General features: G+C 39.9%; 1 protein-coding gene across 1 annotated transcript; it reads left to right on the top strand.

Annotated features, from left to right (window-relative positions):
- The first annotated feature begins 723 nt into the window (after positions 1 to 723).
- On the top strand, positions 724 to 20,785 carry LOC101578326 (cysteine-rich secretory protein 3-like). Its single transcript, XM_004628275.3, has 8 exons — positions 724 to 808; positions 8,079 to 8,152; positions 11,446 to 11,562; positions 12,490 to 12,577; positions 14,058 to 14,203; positions 14,570 to 14,667; positions 17,265 to 17,353; positions 19,573 to 20,785. The coding sequence occupies exons 1-8, from the start codon at positions 769 to 771 to the stop codon at positions 19,698 to 19,700; spliced, it is 780 nt and encodes a 259-aa protein (XP_004628332.2). The 5' UTR covers positions 724 to 768; the 3' UTR covers positions 19,701 to 20,785.
- The last annotated feature ends 4,448 nt before the right edge of the window (positions 20,786 to 25,233 follow it).

Genomic DNA, 25,233 nt, shown 5'->3' with positions numbered 1-25,233 from the left:
CCTGATGTATTGAGTCCCATACCTGGCTAGCGTCAGGGGCTGGTCTGAGTGGACACTAAGGAAGGGAGCACACAGACTGGAAAGGATCTAAGGCTTCAAAATTCTTAGCACACAGCAGGCGGTTGATGTGTGTCACATTGTTGCATCACACTTACTTTATTAAAGTTAAAATTAAAGCTATTCCTGTTGAAAAGGCATAAGCTATAATACACTTCTGTCACAGATATCAACAGATCTGGGCCTTTGCTCTAAATTACATGTCCAGCCTTTTTTTATTTTTTGTTTTGAGACAAGGGCTCTCTAAATCGCACAAGATAGGCTCCAATTTATGTCCTCTGTCCCAAAACCCAAAAGTACTGGAATTGCAAGTGTGCTCCAAAATACCCAGCTCTCCCAGCTTTGTTACCACAGAGGCAGTCCAAGGGTTCTATAGCTATATTAAGAGTAATTTAAGCTAAGAATTTTCACAATATTTATTGGTAAAACTATAGATCAATTTTAACAGTAGTAGAGCTCCAGAGAACAAATATGCAATAGGAAAAAAATTATAGCAGTGTAATTTTATTAGCTATGTGGCTAGTAATTAAATAATGGCAAGATTTCAGTTAGACAAGCAATGAAACTTGAGACCATTCGTATGACAACTCCTGATTCAGACATAGTTAGCCGGGATTTACTTGAACAACCAGACTTGGCTGAACAGGAAATAGGAGGAATATATATAAGGCTCTGACCTTCTTTCTCTGTCCACCTTCCTTCTTCCAGCGGATGAAGCAAACACCTCCTCCTGCTGCAAGAACCAACAGAGGTAAGCGGTAGCTCCTCTACTTCAGGATGAGCGTTTTGTTGTGTTAGTACATTTATAACTGGATGGTGCAAAATGGTACATTCAATGCAGAGAGACCTGCTTTCCACAACTCTATTGATGATGTATGCTGAGACTATCTTAATAAACTTTATTTTCAGCTAAGAAAGTAGTATGTTAGTAGCTACATTTTTTGAAAAATCTCTTTATCCAATTTGATAATGAAGTATAACTTGTTCATTCTATAAGCAACAATATAATTAATTTTCATGCATAAAAGATTATATTAGAATCCTTTGTTATAGTATATAGATTAATTATATTATTACAATTGCTGTTAATAGAAAAATTAAAAACTGCTTTTATTGAGAAATAAATTTTACTACTCATAACACATCTAATGATGCCTTAATACAGACAATATTAGATTAAACATGACAAATCATCCTTGCTAATAGCTTTAAATTGGTCACATCAAAGTTATAGCAGCGTCTTTGAGATAAAAATATTTTGTTAATGATCACCAAGATGTAACAGAATTTATCCCATGAAATGTATATAAATTGAAAAAGAAAGAAAGACTTTATAAGTTTTCTAGTCGAATTCCAGTGTTCTTAGGTTTCCCCATTTTCTGGAGGTAATTTAAATATAATATATATGTAATATATTATATATATATATGAAACAATTTCCACAGAAAACTTTGTATATTATGGCAAATAAAAACCAATTCTGGAGAATATTTGGATACAACGGAACTACTTTAGGACAACAGGAGAGGAGTCATATTCCGCACCAGGGAAGATTGTGCTTCTAAATTATTCCCACTTTTCCCCTCTCTGCTCAGGGGCCATCCACGAGCTCCAGGACTACTCAGATTTTTTTTTTCCGGAACCAGGAATTGAACTCAGGACCCTGCGCTTGCCAGGGAAGCACTTATTCTACTGAGTCATCTCCCCGGCCCACTACTCAGACTTTGCCAGAGCCCGTCAGTCTCTGCTAGTTAAGACATAGCCTAGGATGTCTGGCCGTGTGGTGAAACTTCTGAAGGCAGATCAAAGGCTGTTAAGTTGATGGAGCATTTAAAGCCTGTGAGCTACTTGCTAATACTGCGCTGTGGGGCGAACTGGAGGCCCTGGTTGGAGCGCAGATAATTTTCAAGCAGTGTAAATCACATACAGCTAAGAAAACCAGAAATACTGTTTAATGGATTCAAGGAACTAGGAAGGTTTTCATTCTTGAAAAGGAAAGAGGTGCTTCTCGAGAACTTCCAAGGGAGCTCGGTTTCTTTGGGTAGCTCCCCCAGTATCTCACATGTGGGGTCCAGCAGGTTTGCAAATTGTTTACTTGCATGAGTGCTTCCTGCATCATAGGTTCCTGCTGAGATGAAAGTGATCAGAAAGAGGATTTAATATTAGATTTGAAGTTAGGGAACGCTGGTTTTGACGCCTGTCTGTGCTAAGGCCTGCCTGTGAAGGTATCCACAGACACACCGCACGCATTCCACACACGTGCGCTGGTGTTTTTAGTGACATCTTCTGATCTGCAGAAGCCTTTAACATTTTCCTGTGCTGCTCATTATAGCAATGAGGGTTTTGAAACCAATCTGGCTGGACTGATCAGATGGTTCTGCTACTTGGAGGTTTACAATTTTTCGCTATTAATTCTGTCATCCTAGGATTGCCATTGGTAAATCACAGTACTGAGTAACAGCGTCTACCGTGGTGCTGACTAGACTTACAAATAAGTCCATAGAGAGTGACACAGTGCCTGGCGCAATACAAAATCACCATACATTCCTTAGTGCGTAGAGCTAAATTGTGGTAGAGGGATATGGCCATGAAAAGTTGCATATAAATTATTTTATTTATTTATAAATTGAATCCATATACATCTACCTTTAAAGACAATGGTTCAAAGGACAAAATTTTAATGTCCTATTATTTTATTATAATTTTAAATTTTTTAATTAATTGATTTTTCATGACTCCCTAGAAGGAGTCAGGTTTCCCAACACCATATGCCATGTAATTTGTCCTTCCCCCAGTTTTTAATGCCGCCTTGTTTGCTCTGTCACTGACCCATCCCAACCACCTCCATTAGGCCATTCTTAAGTTCTGTTCCTACAATGACATTAATGTCATTTTCACCACCAGAGCGTTGGCATCTCTGAGTGACCACTGTGAAAAGCCCTGGCAAGGTGCGGCAGTGACGCTCTGCTCTTGAGACTTATTCAGGGTTCCTTTCTCGAGCACTGTGGATCTGTCCCAGAGCCTTCTCACTGAGCTACCTGCCTTTCATTGTTCTGTCATTTTGAGACGGAGCCTTGCTGACCAACTAAGTTCTCCGTGGTGGTCTCCAATCTGCAATCCTCCTGTCTCGGCCTCCCAGAGAGCTGCTGTGACAGGCCTGTGCTAACACAGGCTTGAAGACTTGCTTATTCCAAAACTAACCTTAGTTTTTATTCAAACGGTAACTGCAAGTTAGTTTCATTAAGATTATTATGTTAGTACACTATCAATTAAGAATGTAAAAATTTAGTTTACCAAAGTCCTTTTTATTAGCTTGCGGAGTATTTTATTTTATTTTTGTATTTTAGGGAAAGGTCTACATGGTGTTCAGGGTCTCACTACTAGATTGGACTCATAGTGATCCGCCTGTTTACAGCCCCCAAGAGCTGGGATTACAGGCGCGTGCCACCACCCCTAGTCTCAATTGCCATCTTAGTGAGCCCTTGGGGCAGGGCTGGCATGGCAGGCCTGGGGATTGAACCCCTGGCCCCTGCGCCTGCTTGCAGGTGCTTTAATTCTCTGAGCCATTTGGCCAGCTTAGTAGAGTATTTTAAATTTTCTCAAAAAAGGTGTTTTTGCTTTCTATTGTTTGTGCAACACTTCATTATGTGTGGTGTTATTCAAATCTTATTTTCTGCTTAATTCCTCCACAATTAGACAACAGTTGGCACAGCAAATTTGTTGATCATAGTGTGTTCTCTAGACAGTGGACCATATTTTTAAAAAATACCATTTTACCTTTTCAGGGACAAGACTTACCAATGTCACATATATTCTTTGCTCTTTCAAGACTTTATTAGCGTTGCTCAGAAGCATGTTAAGTATTACTATTATTCTTTATATTCTCAATACCACATTAAATGGGGTGTGCCTAGAGTTTTTTAATAACCGTTTACTTGTTCTGTATATTCAGTAGCTTATTGACACCAAATTAATTATCTTACTCTATTCAGAATAATGGACCCATTTGATAAATGAGAAGCAAAATTCCTAACCAAAAAAAAAAAGTTCTAATTTCAAACACAGGGTAAAAGCATAATCTATGAGTCATACCAAGGTTGCAAGCATATTTCAGAATGATAAAACATGATGGTCAATTATTTTTAATATTAATAAAGAAATCAGGCAACAAAAACATTATTGAATACAATCCCTACATATAGCTTAAAAATAAAAAAGGCCAAAATAAAAAATCTTTCATTTGGTAGAAATAGTATACTAAATATCAACAGCAAGTCCACGGATTCTTTGAATTGCGTGACCCTCAAGTTTGGGTGCAGACAAGGAATAGCTACAACCGCATAGCCCTGGGGAGTCTTGCTACACATATCTTTATTTCTTCGAGTTGGTGACCTTTTTAATCTTGATTTTCTTTAGTTCTTCATGCACAGTGGTTTGTATGTTTCCTGGATGTTATCATCCTGACATTTAGCGTCAGGGCTAGCGTCTGTGCTGTTGCTGCAGAATTTTTCTATAAATAAAAAGGAAATGATTGTCTTGAGGTAGGCGCAAGAATTACACGTTACTATTTTCATTGCATCTTCACACCAGCCCCTCCGCATGTTGTTAAGGTTTGTATCTAGAAGCTCCCAAGAGCCTCCTGCGCTCTTAAGCAGGGATGTGGGAAGAGGACGGGATGGTGGGGTCTTCGTAGCCCACCTGCCGTCAGGAGGGGGTGCCTGTCGGAGGGGCAGGCTTCCGGGGTGAGGCCAGGGAGTGCATCTTCTGTACTGGCTCCTCACTCTTCTGTTTGCTTCTGGCCACCGTGAGGTGAGGCTCTCTCCTCCATCCTGGCACTTCTGCCTTGCCTTCCTGTGTTTAGGCCTGATGAACACAGACCGACACTTATGCTCTGAAAACTGAAGGAAACCTCTCCTCCTCTCTTCTCTGGATGGCGGATGTCACCTGCTGTATCCCAGGGACAAGAAAGTTAGCAAGGCACACACATAGTCGTACACCGGTACACAAAGAGAGACACACATACCCATAGCAAAGACCATGCAATTTTCTGGTTACTTTTTGCTACTTGTTTCCATTTCATTTTTTATAATTCCTCTGAAATTAATTCTGAGTTGGCGCAAAAAGTCTTGATTCAGTGATCTGTTAAAAGCTAACTTTTTATTTATTTATTTTTATTTTATTTTATTTTATTTTATTTTATTTTATTTTATTTTATTATTTTATGAAACTGGGGATTGAACTCAGTTCCTAGCACTTGCCAGGGAAGCGCTTATTCTACTGAACCATCTCCAGCTCCCAAAAGTTAACTTTTTAAATGTGTACTTTGATTAATTCTTTTATCAACTAAACAAAATTTTCTTGTTACTTAATACATAATGATAACAAGTGAGAAAACTTTTTGTTTTTTAAAAAAAATGCTTCAACAGTAGTTGTCTTAACATCAGTAAGTAGTACATCTTGTACTTTAATGAACATTTATTTGTATTTTAGAAACCCAGGTCTGCTCTACTATAGATAGATTCATAATTAAATAGCAGCAAACCCTAAGGATCAGAAATTGCAAATCTTTGATATTTCTGCATTTGCTTTTTTTCTGCTCATATACTAAAATTACTGGGGTCTTTAAAGAAGGAAAAATACAGAAGGAAGAGTGGAAAGCAAAATTATTTGCCTATAACAAAATAAGTCTTTTACAATAAATGAATGTAAATTCAGGCACAATTTGTTCCTCAGAAACAGCAAAAGAAATGTATAACTGCGCAAATTTAGAAATTGCATCAAGACCGGTGAATGACAGCATCAGTTAGGGATGGTTGTTTTTCCCAGTTCTTTCCAAAGCCTTCAGAGTTGCTCCCCAGATGTAAACTCCCTGCTTACAGCAGGCCGTAGGAAGCCTTTAGGTGGGATGAGCTGAAGGCTCTGATGATGTTGATGAATCTTTGTCTGATCCACCACAGTTGAAATGTTTACCTCCTCAGCCGCAAGCAGTTTAGATTTCTCACCGTCTTTCTCAAAAAACCACTACAACGGGTCAGGGTAAAGAAAAATACAGCTTGATCACCTACTTTTGCACATGTGGGAAGAGTTCCACAGCTCAGGCCTTGGCGTGGGAGTGACAGGCTTCCCCATGAGTGCAGGGTCCTGGAGGAGGAGCTGTGTCCTGCTCACTTGCTCGTGCTCAGCGGTGACTAAAAAGCTGTCATGGATGGAGTATGCAAAACATGGTCCCATGCAGCATAGTCAAAACAGTAAAAGGCAAGAACAACACTTGCCTCATTGTCTCTGACTTAAAAACAAAAGGAGAACCTGTTTTTCTTTTGCTATCAAACTGACCAAGAGACCTATAGGAAGCTATTTCGAGCAGATTTGACTGCCCAAGAGAACGAGGATAAAGAGTGAATCCTTTGGAGATGTACAAAAGGTCTCTGCAAGTTGACCAGTTGGCTCATACAAATGGTTACTCCCTAACCACAATGCATTTTTGTAACTTACAGTATAGTTATGAGATAAAAGCCAAATGCATACGAACAGATGGATAGAAACAATGAACTGTGCTTCAATACAAAAAAACTCAGTACAATGAAAAGTTTATGGTGTAGACTTTAAATACATTTATCCAGGGACAAATGTTGGAATTAGCCTATTACTAAGGTAGACATGTTGTCAAAGGGGATAGCTATTATCTATTCTAAGAACTAATATGATCAAAAGAATTAGTATGATGTAATTATCAGGAAATGAATACTGAGGTTAAAAGAAACCCAAGTCCATTCCCAACAATTGGCTAAATAGCAATGAAACCATCAGGAGGTCATAAAATACGTGAACTATAAGTTCACCATGGTGCAAAAAATAACAGAAATACATGGCTTGGCTAAGTCAGGATCCATTGCGAGAGTCAGTTTCTTCTCATAAAGCTTTTTTCCTTTGTGAACCACTGTATTACAGTGTTGCCCTATTTTTGAAATTAGATAAAATGATGCATCTCATCATGAAGATAAGCTCTTTCTTTTGAATTTCTCCTTAGTCTTTTTCATCCTATGCCTAGCTTTCTGGTTCATTAGTTTTCTAAGAGGAAGAGATGAGGTCTTCTTTCTATGACTCTTCTCCAGTAGAACGAAAATGTGTTATTTCTAGCCTTCCCTGTGCCCTAAAGCAGTCACTATCACCTTGCAGTAAAACAGCTTTTGATGCTTCCTTAAATATAGCACAGCATCTCTCATTCATAGAGTTGTTGGCATATAGCAAATGAGAAGAGCACAGCTGGGTGACACCTGGGTGCTGGGTAGCCTCAGCTGCAGCAGACTCCTGCACTGCCAGGCTCTGGCCCACCTGCCAGAACACGGCGGAACCTGCTGCTCTAGACTTCAACCTGTCATATCTCACCGAACTGACTCAAGATAACCTAGGTTTCAAGTACCAAAGAGGAGAATGTTTATTAGATTAGATAGTTGATATAACAACACATGGTTGAAATGGTTGAATAAGAAAAAACTTTTTTTTTTCTGACAATTGTGAAGACTAGATTTTCAGGACTGAGTTTTGATTATTTCCCAGGGAGGGATTTCTCACTGGTGTGCAGATAGTCACCTTTATGCTGTCCTCATGTGGTCTCTTCCCTTTACCTGTGTGTGTGGGGGGCATTCTGATGTCATCCATAAAGACACTAATTCTATCGGATGTGGGCCCCTTCCTTATGATTCCATTGACCATCAAATACTTTCTCCGAGGATTCATCCAAATACATACAAGAGTACCAAAGAGCAGCTGCACGACCAGAGTGTGGCTCAGGAAGGAAAAGGCACATGGCCCACCACCAAGAGGCGTGCTTCGAGCTTCTGTCAAGTACAGCACTTCCGTTGGTTGTTCTTTCCCTCCAGCCCATCCTCATCCTGTGTTCCCTGTGGCAGTTCTCTCCTCACATCACGAATGGATCTGGAGAATGGAGCTCCTTCGTCCCCTGCCCCTATGGATTACACATTTTAATACCGGCCTTTGTTCCCTGTCTTTTGTTTTCCCAGCAATGGCCTTGTTCCCAGTGCCCCCGTTCCTGGTTGCTGTGCTGCTTCTGTCTTTGCCTGCAAATGGAAATGTGGTAAGGTGAAAGGTGAAAATCTTTTCGAACATCTCAGGCAGCCATCAGAGAGGGCAAGCTCAAAAAATCAGTTGTGGGCAGTGCAAAGGGCTGGCATGTCTGCTCCATCATGAAGTGCTCAAGGGAAGGTCCAGGCAGCTGACACAGGTTCACAGTGTGGTGACCAGCATGGTAGCCCTCGCCATGGAGTGTACAGACCACTGGATACGCGGTTATGTACCTCAACATGCTGTGCACCTAAAATGACGGAAGGTTTCAAAGATAGACCCCGCAAAAGGAGATAGAATATCTCATAATAACCTCAATTTGCTGATGATGAGACAGCATTTTGGAAATGCTGGCTAAATAATGCACATTAAATTGAGCTATTTATGCTTTCTAAGTTGGTCACCTTAAAGTTGGAATTGCAGGTGGTGGGTGGACTGTGATTTAATGAGATGACATAAGACTATGAGACTGAAGCTCTGATGGTTTCCCCTCCCCCAAGAGCTGCCTTGGCTTTACTTAATTCATGTAGACCTGATACATAAAATTAACAGCAAAATTAATAGTTATTTATATATAACTTCAAATTACTATGACTTCTTCACAGACATTGCTATGTCGAATTTTTACAGATAGCATAAGAAAACAATTATACCTGTTTTTAAGTGAAAATTTACTAAAATTATTGAGTAGATACCTTGATCACTCCCCCATTATTTCTACTAGGCATTTTCCTGAAATAATTGTAGAAACAGGGTTAATCATCCTTTTCAAAAATAGGGTGTGCAGGTACGCAAGGGAGGTGAGACTCCTCTGTCCAGAGAACTTCGAATGTCAGAAATTCAGGTCATTGTTCTCGGTTCGCTCGCTCTGCTTTAGGCTTTAACACACACTAGGTTTGCTTCCTTGTGGTAGAAAATTGCAACGCATTGTTAAAATTTCATTTATCTACAGAAAAATGGTCATTACGCCACCACGATCAAATTATCAACCTGCAGACTACTGATTCCCCAATTAGGGTTTCATTCATGTAATTTGTTTTCTTTTCAAATGCTTGTCTATAAATGCATTAAAAGTTGAATACCAGAGAGATCTACAATCACATTTTTGAAGCTTTTACTGATCTTGAACATCTCCAAATGACCTCTGCTTCTATGTTACATAGAATCTCTTCCATCAGTTTTGTTATATGCAATTGTGATTGCTAATGTCATGTACCTGTCCAGTATAAACTCTTTAACGTATACACTACTATATAATGCAGAATTATATAACTCTTTAACAAATACACAGTATTTTATTTTCAACGCTTCTAGTATTTCTTGTCATGTATTAAAAGATTTATTGATGTTCATTTTAAAAACGAAATAAATATACCTGTTCTTCAGAATTTTTATCTACAAACCAAAAATCAGATAAGAACTGGGTTTTGAAATAAAACTAACTGAAGTGGGTTTGTGAGCCAGTCAGAAATACCTGGCTATGTTCTTTTAGCTTTTGTGAACTGTAAGTATCAGTCACTTCTGAAGGTCAGCAGCTGCATTTTTTCCTGCCTCTTGTGCTAGATCTAATGGTATCAGACATTTGCTCACCATCCTTGTTCTCAGGAACCTGAAAACAGGAACAAGACATTGGCATAGGGTAGCTAAGGCAAAACAATACAGTCAGATCACTGAGTATCATATTACAGGCCTGGAGGAAACTTAGGAAGGTGGGAGGGGCAAAAAACTTTCCCTTGTTATTAGACAAATTTTACAAGAGTCTGGCCAGCCAACACGTAAAGTGTAAAATCCTTTTTTCCTCCTATAAAGCTGCATATTTTGTAATTTGAAATCAATAAAATGGTCTCATCTCTTTAGTTGATATTTTATTGTTTTTTTTTAGTTTATCAGTCACGTGTGTAGTACATAACATTTACATTCCTTGTGGGAGGTTGGCTCATATCCTTTATTCTTTTCTTGTCGCTTTCCCCTTCTCTCCTTTCCCCTCTACCCATCTTTTGATTCTTGTCTTAGTTACTTTCTCTTGCTGGGGCAAATCACCCAATGTCCAAAGTTAAAGGGATTAATGGTTTAAGTTATAGTTACAGAAGTTTCAATCCATAGTTGGTTGTTCCAAGGCAGCGTGGCAGAGGGGCATGGCAGGGGAGGACACAGCAGTGGGCATCAGGCAGACAGAGGGATGCATCCATTTCCCGGATGTGCTGTTCCCCAGGCCGCCCCACTGGCCTTCAGCTCCCAACCTCACACCCCATGACAAACCCATCAGTGGACTACTCCAACGTCACACATGACCTAGTACCAAATACTTGCAAACCAGTCATGTGTCCAAAGAGCCATCTGTATGTGAGTCCATCGGACTTTGGGGACATTACTAGATATTACACAGCAATCCCCTTCCTACTAGATAGAAGATCTAATAACCCTCTTCCTTTTTTGTACATGTTTACAGCATAGGATGTTTACATTTTTATATGGAGTTTGTGCATGTATATGCACATAATAAACACAGTCCTTTATTTCTCTTGTGCCAACAGTATGGATGGCCCAGTTTAACTCTCCAGGGCAACACAAGCACAAAAGCATAAGCTCAACTATTACCGTCTGAATTAATAACTTATCTGTCACCATTCTCTTTATAAAAAGATACAATCATCAAGAGTCCATTAGTTTAATGACTCCTTCAATTTGTGTTAGGGAATTTTTTTAAATAGTAAAGCTGTTCTTTAAATGACTATAAAAGCTGTTCTTTAAATGATTCTATAAAATCTGCTATAACCTACGGCATACCACTCTTGTAGTAGGCTATGGACTATATACCAGCACTGGAACTAAGCATCCCTTCTCTAGATATCAGATTTCTTCGCAGAAGAATGACCCCACGCAAGCCTACAGTACAGGATGTGCCTGATCTTAGCAGTTCCTCGTGGTCACCTAATTGAATGTGACTCTCTAACTAGTTCCTTTGTGTACCTTCGTCATTATAATGTGTTACCACTCACATAGTTCTTCCAGAAAAAGCATAATAGTACTTCTCTGAAAACAAAAGTGGCATTTGTGGCCTAAGAGTAGAGTTTAGTTTTCCCTGTGATTAATTACATACCTATTCTCAAAGCTTTAGTCTGCTTCTTTTCTGTTTAAAAGTCATAAGTTTTTCTTTGGATCACTGGCAACATGCATCAAATAATACTGGTTTGAACGAAACATTTGTTCAAAATGACCTTTGTTCTTTTGAAAGATCAAAGACTTGCCTTTAATTTTGTAATTTTCAAATATACTAAAAGAAAATCTTATTTTGTTTCTCCTTAGGATCCATCATTTAAGGATCTTTCCACTGCCCTACCACAAGTCCAAGAGGAGATTGTAAATAAGCACAACGAACTGAGGAGAGCAGTCTCCCCGAGCGCCAGCGACATGGTCAAGATGGTGAGAGGCCATAAAGGAGGGAAGGAGCTGGAGCCACTGAGAGGGGTGCCGAGAGCGGGCAGCGGCCAGGGACTGCTTAGTTTTGCCTAAGTCGTTCTGCCTTGTTTTTTGCATTTGATTTGTGTACTAGTCAGGGCAAAATTTCTTAACTTCTCTTCATAACGCTTGAGCAACTTGTCGAGTTTAATGGACTGTTTAAGTTATGGCAACAGAACTCGGAGGTCGTTAGGCATCCCATGAAAAAAGTCTTTGCATTTTTCTTTTCATCTTTTATCTCCTAATGTAGGGTGGGAAGGTGCTTTCTATGGGCAGCGCTGCCTGGTGTGCATGTTGGTGCAGGTTTCTGCTTCCACCCCCAATGGCCGCCCATCTCCTAAACATACTGGGTAAGGGCGGGGGACCGGCGGTACAGTATTTAGACTAGGACAATTACTACAAATCATTAGTTGTGCCTCGTGTGCCATTAAAATAATTGGGCCATCACCATCTTGGAATTTTTAGTTACCTGGGATTAGCGTATAATATATATATATATATTGCTTTTGATTTAAAATTTGGAAAGTACCTTTGCAGAAAGTGTATTTTATTTATTTTTGATCGACATACGTTTGTGACACTCATAAAACACAATGGGGCATCAGCATTGGGCTCAGTGTTGAGCCTTAATCCTCCTTACCCCTCTCCCGGCTGTCCATTAGATTCCCATCCCAGCTTTTCAGTGACCTCCATTTCTTATCATCTATCTTTTATTTTGCTGTTTAAGTTATTTACACCTGAGCTTTCTCACATAAGAGAAACTATGAAATATTTAACCTTCTTTCACAGAAATGTAATAGAGATAGACACACACCAATCAATCTGAGGACATATTGTGTGCTCTGATTTTTGACCAATGAGTGAACGTCTTTTCTTCTTTTCTTCTCCCAGGAGTGGAACAGCGCAGCAGCGGACAATGCCCGGACCTGGGCGGACCAGTGCCAGTACAAGCACAGCCTTAAAGAGGAACGACAGACCAGTACGTAAACCGACAAACATCCAAACTTTGTACATGGATATTGCCTTCAAGGTTGCCTTTTCCAGTTAAATAGCTCTGAAGGAAGAGATACAGTCCTTCTGAGAATCACCACCCTGGATTCATTGTTTTCTGTTCTGCAAACTCTGTGTCGTGCAGTGCCACCTTTTTGCCTGCCAAGCAGCTCAAGACTGAAGCAGGTTGAACCATTGCTATCTATCTCTAAAGACTAGAAAACAATCTATCTGGAAGGAAATGACTGGCAATTCGGATCACATGCAGGCTTTTAAAAAAATTAGGAACTCTGACTTCTGATCCAATAACCATTTTGTGCTATTAGGTAGTCTGTTGGTGTTTAAAAACTAATTTTGGTTTTATAAAACACAATGGTCCTGAATTTTCTCAAAAACAGTAAAATTAACGTTTACCTTAAATTCCTTTTTAATTTTGATGACATAGAGTCAATTGTAACTCAAAAGTAATAAATAACTGACCTGTTTTGAAAGCAGGTCTTCCTTATTTATATTTTTAATAAAAAAATTATAATGAAATAATAAAGATGGGTGTCTGCAATTAGGAGAAGACTGTAAGAATTGGTATTCAAAATCTCAGTACTGTAAAAGTAATCTTAGTTCTTTGCCTTTCCTTTTAAAGTGCATATACATGTTTATAAAACAGAGTAGTTTATTCTTTCTTTAAGAAATATGTAGACAAGGACCGGAGAGATTGTTCGGTAGAATAAGTGCCTGCCTGGCAAGTGCAAGGTCCTGAGTTCGAACCCCAGTACTGGAGGGAAAAAAAAAGAAGGATGTAGACATTACATTTAAAATATCCAAATAAAAATAATATTTTCACACTTTCAAAAATATTAGGATAATTTTGTGCTGCAAGATACTTTTTTTTTTTGTTCATTTTGAGCAGATATTGACCTTTAGCCCTCTGATTAAGGAGACCATTATAAACTTTAAAAATACTCTTTCTTCTGGTGTTGGGTCATGCTTGATGATTTTAGGGACTCACTGGAAGGATTGTTTTCAAAGTTTATAGAAAATAATAAATTTTACTATTAATTCAGATTTTATATATAAATAGCTCTCCTGAGTATAGTTTAGAAAAGCAGAAAAATTAGATGAGCTAGTAGTTTACAAAAATAGGAAGCTGGGTACATATGAGGCACATACAACGTATGTGAAGAATTTAATGTGTAAATGACTGAGTCCCAGGAGAGCGGACACGAAAGAAAGGAGGCTTCTTCATCTCCCGAAAGTTTTGCCCGTTGGGCCACGCCACGTGCCCTGGGCACGACTGGCTCTGCGGCCCACAAAATGGTCAGGATCTGAAGCCCCTCCCAAGGGGTGACCCGACATCCCGCAGCTGGGGACGCTGAGTTTGAAGAGCAGGTACTCTGCCTAGCTTGTGCATGCGCGTGCGTGCGTGTGCGTGTCCCACTGCTGAGTTGCTCATGGTGGCTGTTGCCTTGCAGCTGTAAACTGTGGCGAGAATCTGTACATGTCCAGCGCTCCCTCTTCATGGTCAGCAGCGATCCAACACTGGTACGACGAGAGCAAGAACTTTCAGTTTGGTAAAGGTCCGCTGTCACCCACTGACGTAGTTGGACACTATACACAGGTAAAATAAATAAATAAAATATCCCCTACTCCACACAACCCAAGAGAAACGCCCATCCAAATGTGAACTGATTCCAAACTTGATTGTGAAATCGAAGGAAAATCCTCTGTGTATATAGCCTTGACAGCTGGTGGGAATTTGGGCTATTATTTTTAATACCATGTAATTATCAATATCTTACATTCTGTACTTTTCTAATAATCTAAAACATTAAAATAGTGAATGTACAGAATAATGTAGTATTTTAAAATATTTTTCATTTGATTCAGTAATTTCTATGTAAGCTGTATGCAGAAACAGACCTTCTAATGTTCCTTGTTCCGCTCCCCTCCCTTATACTCTTCGTCTTCCCCCATGGACGCCCAGGTTGTCTGGCACACCTCCTTCCAGGTGGGCTGCGCAGCTGCCTATTGTCCCAACCAACCAGGCTTAAAGTACTTCATGGTTTGCCAGTACTGTCCCGCGTAAGTACACACGTAGAAGTCACTGCCAGTAACGCTAAATCCAGGCTAACAACGCTCAATCACCATGTAAAAAAAAAGTCTACAAAGTATATTAATTACTTTTTTTTTTTTAGGGCAAGGTTTACAGGGTGTTCAGGGTCTGACTACTAGATGAGACTCGTAGTGATCCGCCTGTTTACAGCCTCCCAAGAGCTGGGATTGCAGGCATGCTCCACCACGCCCTGTCTCTACAAAGTATGTTTAGAAGAGAAAGAAATTAATGTTTAGAAAAGTTTCCTAAAGTGTAGGCATACTTGGTCAAATTGTTAGAAAGCTGAGCTGCTCAGTTGCAAGGTTATTTTCAGAAGTGCTTTCCTTTTGGCTAAATGGTTTGTTTTCCTGCCCAAGTGCTGTGATGTGGACTCAGTTCCCCTGTGAGCTCCACGCGGTGTGCAGGTTTCTGTATTTAGTGGTCTAAGTCCACACACTAGGAAGTGAAATGTGGTTGGACCAGCGTAAAGGTGAATGCGAAGGAGCAATGTCTTAACTTAGTGATCTAATGTTCGTGCTCTTGCTTATATTGTTACCTCAACCCCCAAGAAGTGATTAAATCTTGCAATTTACAGCCTCCTATGTCTCTCACAATTTACTGTAAAATTCTCTGAAGAAACCAATTAAGATCATGATTTATAGACAAAAACTCAGACCTTCCCCAAAGCATGTTTGAAATTTCCTATACAATATTCTATGATGTCATGAAGCTGCATTAATTGACCTGCTTTTTAATTTCTTTCTCATACGCGAATGTTTTTACTGGTAGAGGCAGGAGATCTCACCAAACCAAGGGTCTTAATATGATCTACTTTTGGATTATAGATAATCCAGTTGATGTGGAGTTTTTAATTTTCTTTTTTCGGATCCGGGGATTGAACTCAGGCCTTTGCACTTGCCAAGCAAGTGCTTAATCTACTGAGCTATCTTCCTGGCCCCTGATTTGGAGTTTTTAATAAAAAGTATGACCTTTAAAGTCATTTTCCAGCAAGTCCTCTTGGACACTAACAGAATGACTTGAATGCCTTGAAAACTGAGTACATCTGGAGCTTGCTGTCTGAAGTAGAGTCAAAGTAAAGACAAAACACCAGCGAGAGAACTTCTGCAACACTTATTTATCTAAATCATAGTTTTTAGAGTTGCTCACACAGCCTTTGTGGAGAAAATATGCCTGTATTGCCTTGGGCATTTGTCCAACTTGGTAGAATCAAGAATTTCACTCTCTTAGGGCCTGCCGGATAGCTCAGTTGGCTAAAGTGCCTGCTCAGGCAGTGTGCAGGGACCAAGATTTTATCCCTGGTACCACAAGCTGTGCCAGCCCTGCCCCTGGGGTGCGCTGAGACAGCTATTGAGACTGGGTTTGGTGGTGCATACCTGTAATCCCAGCACTTGGGAGGCTGAAAACAGAAGGATCGCTACGAGTCCAATCTACATAGTGAGACCCTGTACAAAATACATTTTAAAAAAGAATTTGACTGTCTTGCATATTCAGATGATAAATAAGCAGTGATGCGCTAATCATAAAGAAGTACAGTGGGGCACTGAAAAATCAGTGTGCTGACTACTGTTAATAAAACCCTTTCCACTTTTCAAATAATATTTCCCTTTTTATAACACAAAAATCACAAGGGCCAGCCAGATAGCTCAGTGCATTGAAGAGCCTGCTTAGGCAGATACAGGGACCAGGGCTTGATCCCTGGCATGCTGTGCCAGCTCCATCCTCAGGGGCACACTGAGATGGCAATTGAGACTGGGCATGGTGGCGCATGCCTGTAATCTCAGCACTTGAGAGGCTGGAAATAAGAAGATCACTATGAGTCCAGTTTGTGTAGTGAGACTCTGTAGACCCTGTACTAAATATACTAAAAAGGAAGAAAGACTAACCAAGCATAAAAATCAATACACACACACACACACACACACACACACACACACACACACACAGAGCACCTTTAGATATTCCCAAACCTATCTAACCAAACCCCTTTTCTAAAATACATACCAAAATCACTTGAAGGGTTGTCAGTCTTATTTAGAAGCCCAACTTTCATGAAAGTTTACTCACACTGTTTCATCTTACAGAATTTGCTTTCATTTTTAATTCCAAAATTAAAATTTAAATGAAGCATGTAGTAAACATTTAATTATTTTTTCTATGTATCTCTGTCATCTGGAACCACTTCCTTTCTCTTCGGGGAATCTGTGTTGTCCTTAGCAAGCACTTTTCAGTGTGCCATCTTAGCAATTTGCCCAAGTCTGCTGGGAAATCAAGGAGCGTCAGCCAGCCTGACATGTGTGGTGGACATCTGAGGCTCTGGTTATCCTCTCTGTCCCTCCAGTTCTGAGGTCACAAGTAAGCGAAGAACTAACCCTGTGAATTTTTCTCTGATCTGCTGTTGTCATTTAAGCACTCTAGGAATGTTAGATTTTTTAATCATTTGAAGCAATTTAGATAGAGATAGATAGATAGATACATACATACATACATAGGTACATAGATACATAGAAATCATTAGTGCAGAAAATGTGGCAATAATATATTTGACATTCTCCCTTTCAAATTCCAGTGGTAACAATCTGGCAAGAATCTACAGCCCTTACAAGAACGGGGACCCCTGTGCCAGCTGCCCGGACCACTGCGAGGACGGGCTGTGCAGTAAGTGGAATGGGTGAACCTCCGGTTGATGAAGTAATTTGACCAACTATTTTAGGAATTAGACAAATTTCTGAATTTGAATAACTTAAAAGATATCCTCAAGCTAATGATAAATTCTACACATGGCAGCCTAAGGATTGTACAAATTTTACCATCTTCCCTATATTTCTAGTATGTTCAATACTGTTTTCATGTGTAATAGAAAGAAACACCTACAATTTATTTATGTTTTTTGGTGCTACTGAGTCATTTACATATGGCATCTATGAAAATATTTTGGGGAAATAATTCACTGTAATTCAATACAACATTTCTTATCAAAGACAATGCCATTCTATCAAAATTTGTGGCTTTAAAACATGAAACAAAATCTTTTCTTAGTGTTTGAGCTGTTAGAATATGGCCCGGTGCAGAGAGAGACGTCAAATACTGCAATTCTTAATATAGCAATAAATTTGTAACTAATTTCTCAGCTCCTCCATACTGTGATTAGAATTATCAAGTTTATTAACCCTGTGGACTTTTGATGACTAGCAATGATAAATGAATTTTTAAAGTCAAAAATTAAATTCATATTGTATTATTAGTGCACAGAAATGTCAAAATAGTTTAACAAAACTAAAAAGTAAGAGCTTGTAATGTCTCATTTCCAGTGTTATGGATAGAAGAGCAAAAAACATTTGTGTTTAAGCCTTTATGTTACATATCACATGTTCTCCTATTAAGCAACCTAATTAATCAATGATTGATTGATTGATTGATTGATTGATTGATTGATTGATGTGAGCTGACAGAAACTACAAAGTGTACTTTTAGAGACAAGGATGGTGATAGGTAAGGAGAGTAGAAGGGATGGTGCAGCTAAAAATGATGAATGTTTAATTATGTACTAATTTTCCACAATCAAATTCTTTATTCTTTGGTACTAACATGTTGCTAAAAAAGAACATAAAGTATACCAAAGCTCTAAGTTAACTGAAGAAGGAAAAGCCAAGAGTACACTGCTTTTAGGAATGCTTTGGCTAAGGAGTTTTGGACTCTATCCTATTCATGATGAATAGCCAGAGGAAAGATTTTAAACAGAGTCAGCGAGGTCAGAAATGTGTTTTACAGAGAAGCCTCAAGTAGTAGGAAGACACAATTACATGAAAGCCAGGTAGGACACACGGACTCAAAAGTGAGTGGACAGCTCTACTACCTCAGAGCAAGAGGAGCAAAAAGGAAGACAGGTCTGAGAGCAAAGGCAGCAAGTGTTCACTGTTGGTTACTTGTCATAACAAGATCCTGTGACAACAAGTGCCAGTAGAAAGGGCAGAGCTGGTTGGGCTGGGGAGATGGCTCAGCAGAATAAGCGCTTGCCTGGAAAGCACAAGAGCCTGAGTTCAATCCCCGGTACAAAAGAAAGAAAAAGAAAAAAGAAAGGGCAGACCTGGCACGGCAGTGCACACCTCTAGCCCCAGTTGCTGAGAAGATGAAGGAGAGAACCATCTGAGTACAGGGTGCAAGCATAGCCTTTCTTCCCATGAGATCCCCTTATGGGATCAAGTCTAGGTTCCAGAGAAGAGATGGCGAACCTTTCAGGGACCAACTATCCAAATTAAAACATTCTTATGTACTGCAAAGTGCCAACAATGCAATTAAGCCAAAGTGAGTATGTGATGTTCAGCTGCTGGTGCCATGCTGAGGCCTGGGCTCCCATGACTGCCCGCTGCGGCATGCATGTCACTGCGTGGCTGCCACTACTCCAGGACAGTGCCATTTCGCAAACCCCGAATAGATATGGAAATGCTGCGTGCTTTCTTGCCCTGGAGAGGAGCTCCCAGACACACTGGCACTTGGGGTCTAACTGATGAGGCGATACAATTTTAATTTCAATTCAATTTTAACTAAAACAAGCATGCAATTAATGGCTAATATTTTAGAGAGCTCATTTCTGGAGACATTCATTTAATTTTACTCACCACTTGTGAGAGAAAAGTAAAAAAAAAAAAAAAATCCCCTTAAAAACATTTCAAGCGATTCAAATTTAAAAGAAGCACGAGGTCACACAGTGAAGCCCCTAAGGGGCCTCGCATGGTGATCAAGATGTGGAATTGCCATCGTGGTCTGTCCATGTCCAACTGTGTGCTCAGCAGCCCGCCTGCCCCACTGAATTCACTGTTACTGTGGCTGCTACAGAGAACAGTGATAACACAGTGACTATTTTATTTTTATTTCAGCCAATGGGTGCAAGTATGAAGACAGATACTCCAACTGTGAAAGTTTGAAAAGCTCCTTAAGCTGTGATCATTACATGGTCAAAGAAAATTGCTTGGCCTCCTGCAACTGTGAGGACAAAATCCACTAAGTGCCAGGGCCGAAGCAGAGCCACATGAGACGGAGCCGCGCCGTCTGCTTAGAGGCGACTTAGGCTGCTAGGAGAGCTGCACACATAAAATCTCTATAAATGATTCCAAACAGTAAAGAATCTTCTAGGTCTGCTTCTTATTTTGCAGAATTCTGTTTCATAAAAAGGAAAAATTTTTTTTAAAAAATCTGTAATAACTTTCAATTTTGATGTGTGATTTTCATGATTTAACTTCAATGAATTTAATCAAATTGAGGATTTTAAGAGTTGTATATTCCTGTGACTTAAGATCACAGGGACTCAGGACTGGAATTGAGAATCACTTGCCAGAACGGTGGTTACTAAAATACAAACAGCTAATAATGTCCTCTTCACAAGAATCTTGGGCTGTAGCATTTTTGCTGTAACTCCACCTAAGCAAGCACCTGCAGAAGCATTCGCAGGCGCGTTCTGTGATTCCTGCTTGCCACACCCTTCCTTCCCAGCCCTTAGACTTCATTCTTGCTATTGGTTCACAACTGGAATTCCTAAAGTAATACTGACCTCCTTGTGTCAAAATCAATGAAGACTTCTGGTCATTCGTCTGTGTAATTTTCGCAGTAGAATATCATCACATCGTCCCTTCAAAATCTCTCCTAACTCTTCCTTAGTAAAGAATTGCAAATACTGTTGTGTGTACTATCCCTCAAGCTGCCAAATCCCTGCTCAGCCCTCCCTTCCTATGAGCACACTTGTGAGTCTACACTGAATTTAGTGATGGACTTTCAAAAGTAGACAGTGAAAAGAAAAGGAAAGAAAGGTAGTCACGTTGGGGAAACAGCATGTACCGTCTCAGCCAATTAACCTCAATTCTAGTCTCTTTCTTCAAGATTTCAGTTGTTCCCTTTGGAAATAACCTTTTATTTTGTTCTAAAAATGTAACTTTTAGAACACAGTTTTCTGCTTAGGGATACATGAATCTTCAATTTGAACATCCTCTCAGCACTATTTTGAACTGATGATTTTTTAAAAATAATACGTTGCAATGTTTGTCATGTCTTAACCATGTTGCAATAACATTAAATTTCATAGCTCTCACATCATGAGTTTGTTGTATTTAATGTGTATCAATTAATTCTCTGTAAAGGAAATATGTGGAAAATGACACAAAAGTCCCAAGAAACTATTTATTTATAATTTGATTGATTTGGCAACTTAGCAAAATAGCAATTTTGGCATATATGTATAATTTAAATAATAGATTATAGAAAATGAAGATAGTAAATATTTATGCAGTTAAACTATGTTACACTAATAACTGAACAAATCAGGAAAAATACAGAATAGAATACAATATAAAAGGTACACTTTAAAATGCACACATGGGCTAAGTGATATATATTCAGTTAGGGTTGAGTCATTTCTCTTCCTCAACAAATTCTGTTCTGTGTAAAAAGGTACATATCATTGAACTACCCAAGTTTGTCTTTTAGAAAGATCTTATATGTTCAGGGATTTTTTTTTCAGATGCAAGAAGAGTAGATAGTTGCTCATACCAATCAGATTTGTCAATTCAGAAACAAAAACACTCTCTACAGGAGAAAATGGTTTATTTTTCCTTCATGTTTATGACTATAGTGACTCACATGGCATAGGTTGTTGGTCACTTCAGGACCCAGAACCTCATGATACAATGGAATGGATATTTTCCATTCCTTGACAATCAAGAAAATGAAACTATCCTAGCCTACATTTTTCTAAGGCTTCAGTAGAACTAATAGATTATATTCGTAATGGGTCAATTTTCAAACAATTTTAAAATTAATTATTACTATATATTAATTGTACAAAGTAGTGTGATTCACTGTTACTGTCTGGTTGTCCCCCCAAAGCCTCATGCAGTCATAGCTGGGGCTTTGCATAGGGTTTGGATCTAGTGTGTGTGAGGCTGGGATTAAGGAGGTGTGATAGCTAACCAGTCACAAGTGGTTCTGGCTTAGTCCTTCCTTGGTTTATGGATGTCCCACCCTGGGCAGACAAAATAGGGACAGAGAGAGGGTTGGTGCAGCTGCTTGCTTCTTGTCACTTGCCGTCTCCTGCTGCCTGGCTTGCCAGGGGTTGCTTATTGCCCGAGACACCCCTCAGCCTTCCCATACTGCTTTGGAGCCACCAGACAAAATCATGTGTTTCTGCTTATAAAAATAAGGCATATTATATTGCCAACAATGCAAAAACAGTTTGCTCTCAGAATATGCTACTAATCAGTTTCCATTAAGCTCAGGATTTGAAAGCAAAGCAAGAAATATTGTGGCAGAATAACTCTGAGTCAGGCTTCATCTACTGAATCACTGATTCTACCTTCCACGAGAGGACAGTGCAAGAAGTTGGGTGAGGTCTATAGCTCTGTAGCACACTCCCTCCACTTTCATGTCTTCAGGCCCCTCCTACTTCCCTATCAAACACCACAGAGATTTTTCTAGAGATTTAGTTTAGTAGACCTCTAACGCATTATGCTGTTCCTCCGTGGAAAGTCCAATGCACTTTCCTTTGGAAAATCCTACTATAACCCCTGTTACCTCTTGTAAAATAGGGCCCCACGTCCATTATAAACATTAGAGACAGAAAGTGTGCTCAACATGTGCTGGATTTCAAGATACCAAATTTAGTTACCATCATCTCACTGGAGTATCCTGTTATACTTTAGGCAGCTACGGGGTGAAGACTCCTTTTTTTCCCAAATGGGTACGTAAACCATGGTTTATTACACAGGAACATAAAATGTATTTTCTTGAGCATCTGACAGGGCTGAACTTTTAACGTGATCTGAGGAAGCTCCAAAGGGGAGTAAGTGGATGAGAGGAGGTGTTTCCCACAGTGGGTCTGCAGCAGGAGGAGTAATGATTAGGCTGTGGGAACTTACAGAGTAACCTCTGGGTTGGTTCCTGGGTGTTCCCACTCACTGGGATGTCCTGTTAAAGTTCATCTGCTTGAAATTAGGGCATGGGGGCATGTAAGAGTTTCCTCAAAGAACTGAGGAAAGTCTGTTAGATTAAGAATACAGCATGTGGCAGTGTAAGAACTGGAGAGTACACTCATTTTCAGGGAAAATGAAACAGGCTCACAAGGCCATCTGAGGCTGCATTTCCCTACGAGACGTGGGATTTTACACCCTCTACCACTAACAAGCAGGCAGGACTGAGTCCAGCAGCATGAGCCTTTGTGCAGCTCCCATCCCACTCCTAGCTGCTGGCTCCGTCCACATCATCCCTGAATTTTCATTACTGTGCACCACACGAGAATATGAGTTTTCTAGCAAACAAAACCATCATCACAATTGAAAGGTCACTTGGCAGCCCTAAGCTATACATCGTTTTAGATGGGGGAATCAATTTGAGGCCCAAATTATCACAATGCAACTAAGTAGGACAAAGAGAAGACATTTTTTCAAGTCCAAAATCCTAATTTAGCTTCATCCACTGCCCTCCACTATCTCCTCACTCCTGTTTTATTTGTGCTGAGCCAAACCCACTCCTAGCAGCACACTTACCCACATTAACTTCACATAATGTAGTTGCTTGGCCCTTCCCTGCCCTGTGTATGTTTTGTGATTTTTTCCTTCTCCTGCACAAGGGACTGGGATGTATTGTGCAGGAACACATCAAGCACAGTCTCACTTTTCTCATGGAAATCAACAGATCAGAACATGGGCAATAAACTACATGCCCAGCCCTTGTGCATCAATAGACTAGGTCACTCGCAAAGAGCTTCACATCCACCCCTTACTTATTTTTTATTTTGAGGAAGGGTCTCCCTATTTTACCCCGGGGAGGCTCAAAATTGATGGGTTTGGGCACAGGTGGAAGCCTGCTGAATCACCATGGCGTCCCCCCAAGATGGCGACGAGCCCAAGTCCACAGCCTCTTCAGCTTCTTCCCAGGCCTTCTGCCATCCCTTCCTGAGCATGCCAAGAAGTCACCAGCGAGCCGTAGCTCTGTCATCACCCTGCCTCCCAAAAACTATAAAAGCAGCTGCCATCCTTTGTGTGGTCAGATGATTCTCACATCTCTTTATCTGCTGTCCTCCCATGCCCGCAATAAAAGCCTCTTTTATATTTCCTGTAAAAAAAGAAAAAACCTAACAAAACTTATAATCTTTCTGCCTCAACTTTGCAAAGTATCAGAACTGAAGGCGCACTCCATCAAGCCCAGTTCTCTTAGCTTTATTATTGTATGAGTAATCTGAAAGCTCACAGTGTGTGAAGACACTAATTTAAACTAAGAATTTTCAAAATATGTATTGGCAGAAAAATGGATCAATTAAAACAATAATAGCACTCCAGATAACAAGTATACAGTAGGAAAAATTTACAGCAATGTATTTTTAATAGCAATATGGATAATCACCAAATGATGGCAAAATTTAACTCAGAAGACAAGAAAGGAAATAGGAGACTATTGGAAAGACACACACCCTGTTTCAGACATTGTTAACCAGGATTTATTTGTACAACCTGTAAAGGGTTAACAGAATTCTGTGCCTTAACTGTGGGAAATTATTTTTTAAAAAACCCAACCCTTGTGCTTCCTGTTATCTACTCAAAGAAATGTATTCTCCCTCTCTGCTCAAGGCTGTTTAACAATAAATAATTGTTTCCTTTCAAGGCAACAAGCTGAAACAAACCCTTTCCCTCACCATCTCCTGTAACGTGGTCAGCTTAAGATGTATCTCGTAAAAGTATGCACTTAGCACTAAGCTGTGAAAGACCCTTTAGTTATGAACAATTTGCATCTGTGTCAAGTGAATGTTGTTTCTGTTGTTCTGTGCTAGATAACAAATTTGCTTACCAAACTGGATGTGATTTCTGTTATAAATACCCCGCTGCTACCTATGTTTGGGTGCTGATCAGTCTTCTCTTGTGTGAGAAGTGGCTGACGGACCTGAGCTCAGTAAGTAAAAGGCTCTATTCAAATTTCTATCTGGCTGATCTGGTTCCTATGCAGAGTGACCCATAACATTTGGGGGCTCATCCAGGATCCCCTTTACTGGGGATTAATCATAGGAACCAGAGTCTTTGGAAACCATTTCCCTGGGGGAACTTTCTGGCCCTGGGACGGTCTCCAAAAACTCATAAATCTTAACATTCAAACCGACTAGGCTGAGCCATGTGAAAGATCTCACCAGTAAGATATTTGTATCTATTTGATTGGGGTACCCCCTCTGAGAGTCAGCAGCGACTGCTTTCCATGATGACGGATCAGAGTCTCAGGTCTGTTTCTGTTTCATTTTTGTGTGTTTCAGCCTATTGTTGTTAGTCTAATAACCATGGGGCAACGTGCTTCTGCTTCTGTGTCGTCTTTACAGTGTATTCTTGATCATTCCCAGGAATTCTGATGTCCAGCTGCTGACTACAGAGAACTTGTCTCCCTGGGGACTCTCTGCACCTTGTGTGACCTGGAGCAGAGGGCTCTTTTAATATCTTCCTTGCTTATCAGGTTCACAGGGTCATATTTGAAAAGCCGGGACATCCTGATCAAGTCTCATCTATCCAAGCATG

Source organism: Octodon degus, unplaced genomic scaffold (genome assembly GCF_000260255.1).
Source record: "Octodon degus isolate 3935 unplaced genomic scaffold, OctDeg1.0 scaffold00022, whole genome shotgun sequence".
NCBI classification, from domain to species: Eukaryota; Metazoa; Chordata; class Mammalia; order Rodentia; family Octodontidae; genus Octodon; species Octodon degus.
The sequence above is the reverse complement of the archived record's forward strand: the minus strand, read 5'-3'. Positions and strand labels throughout refer to the sequence as shown.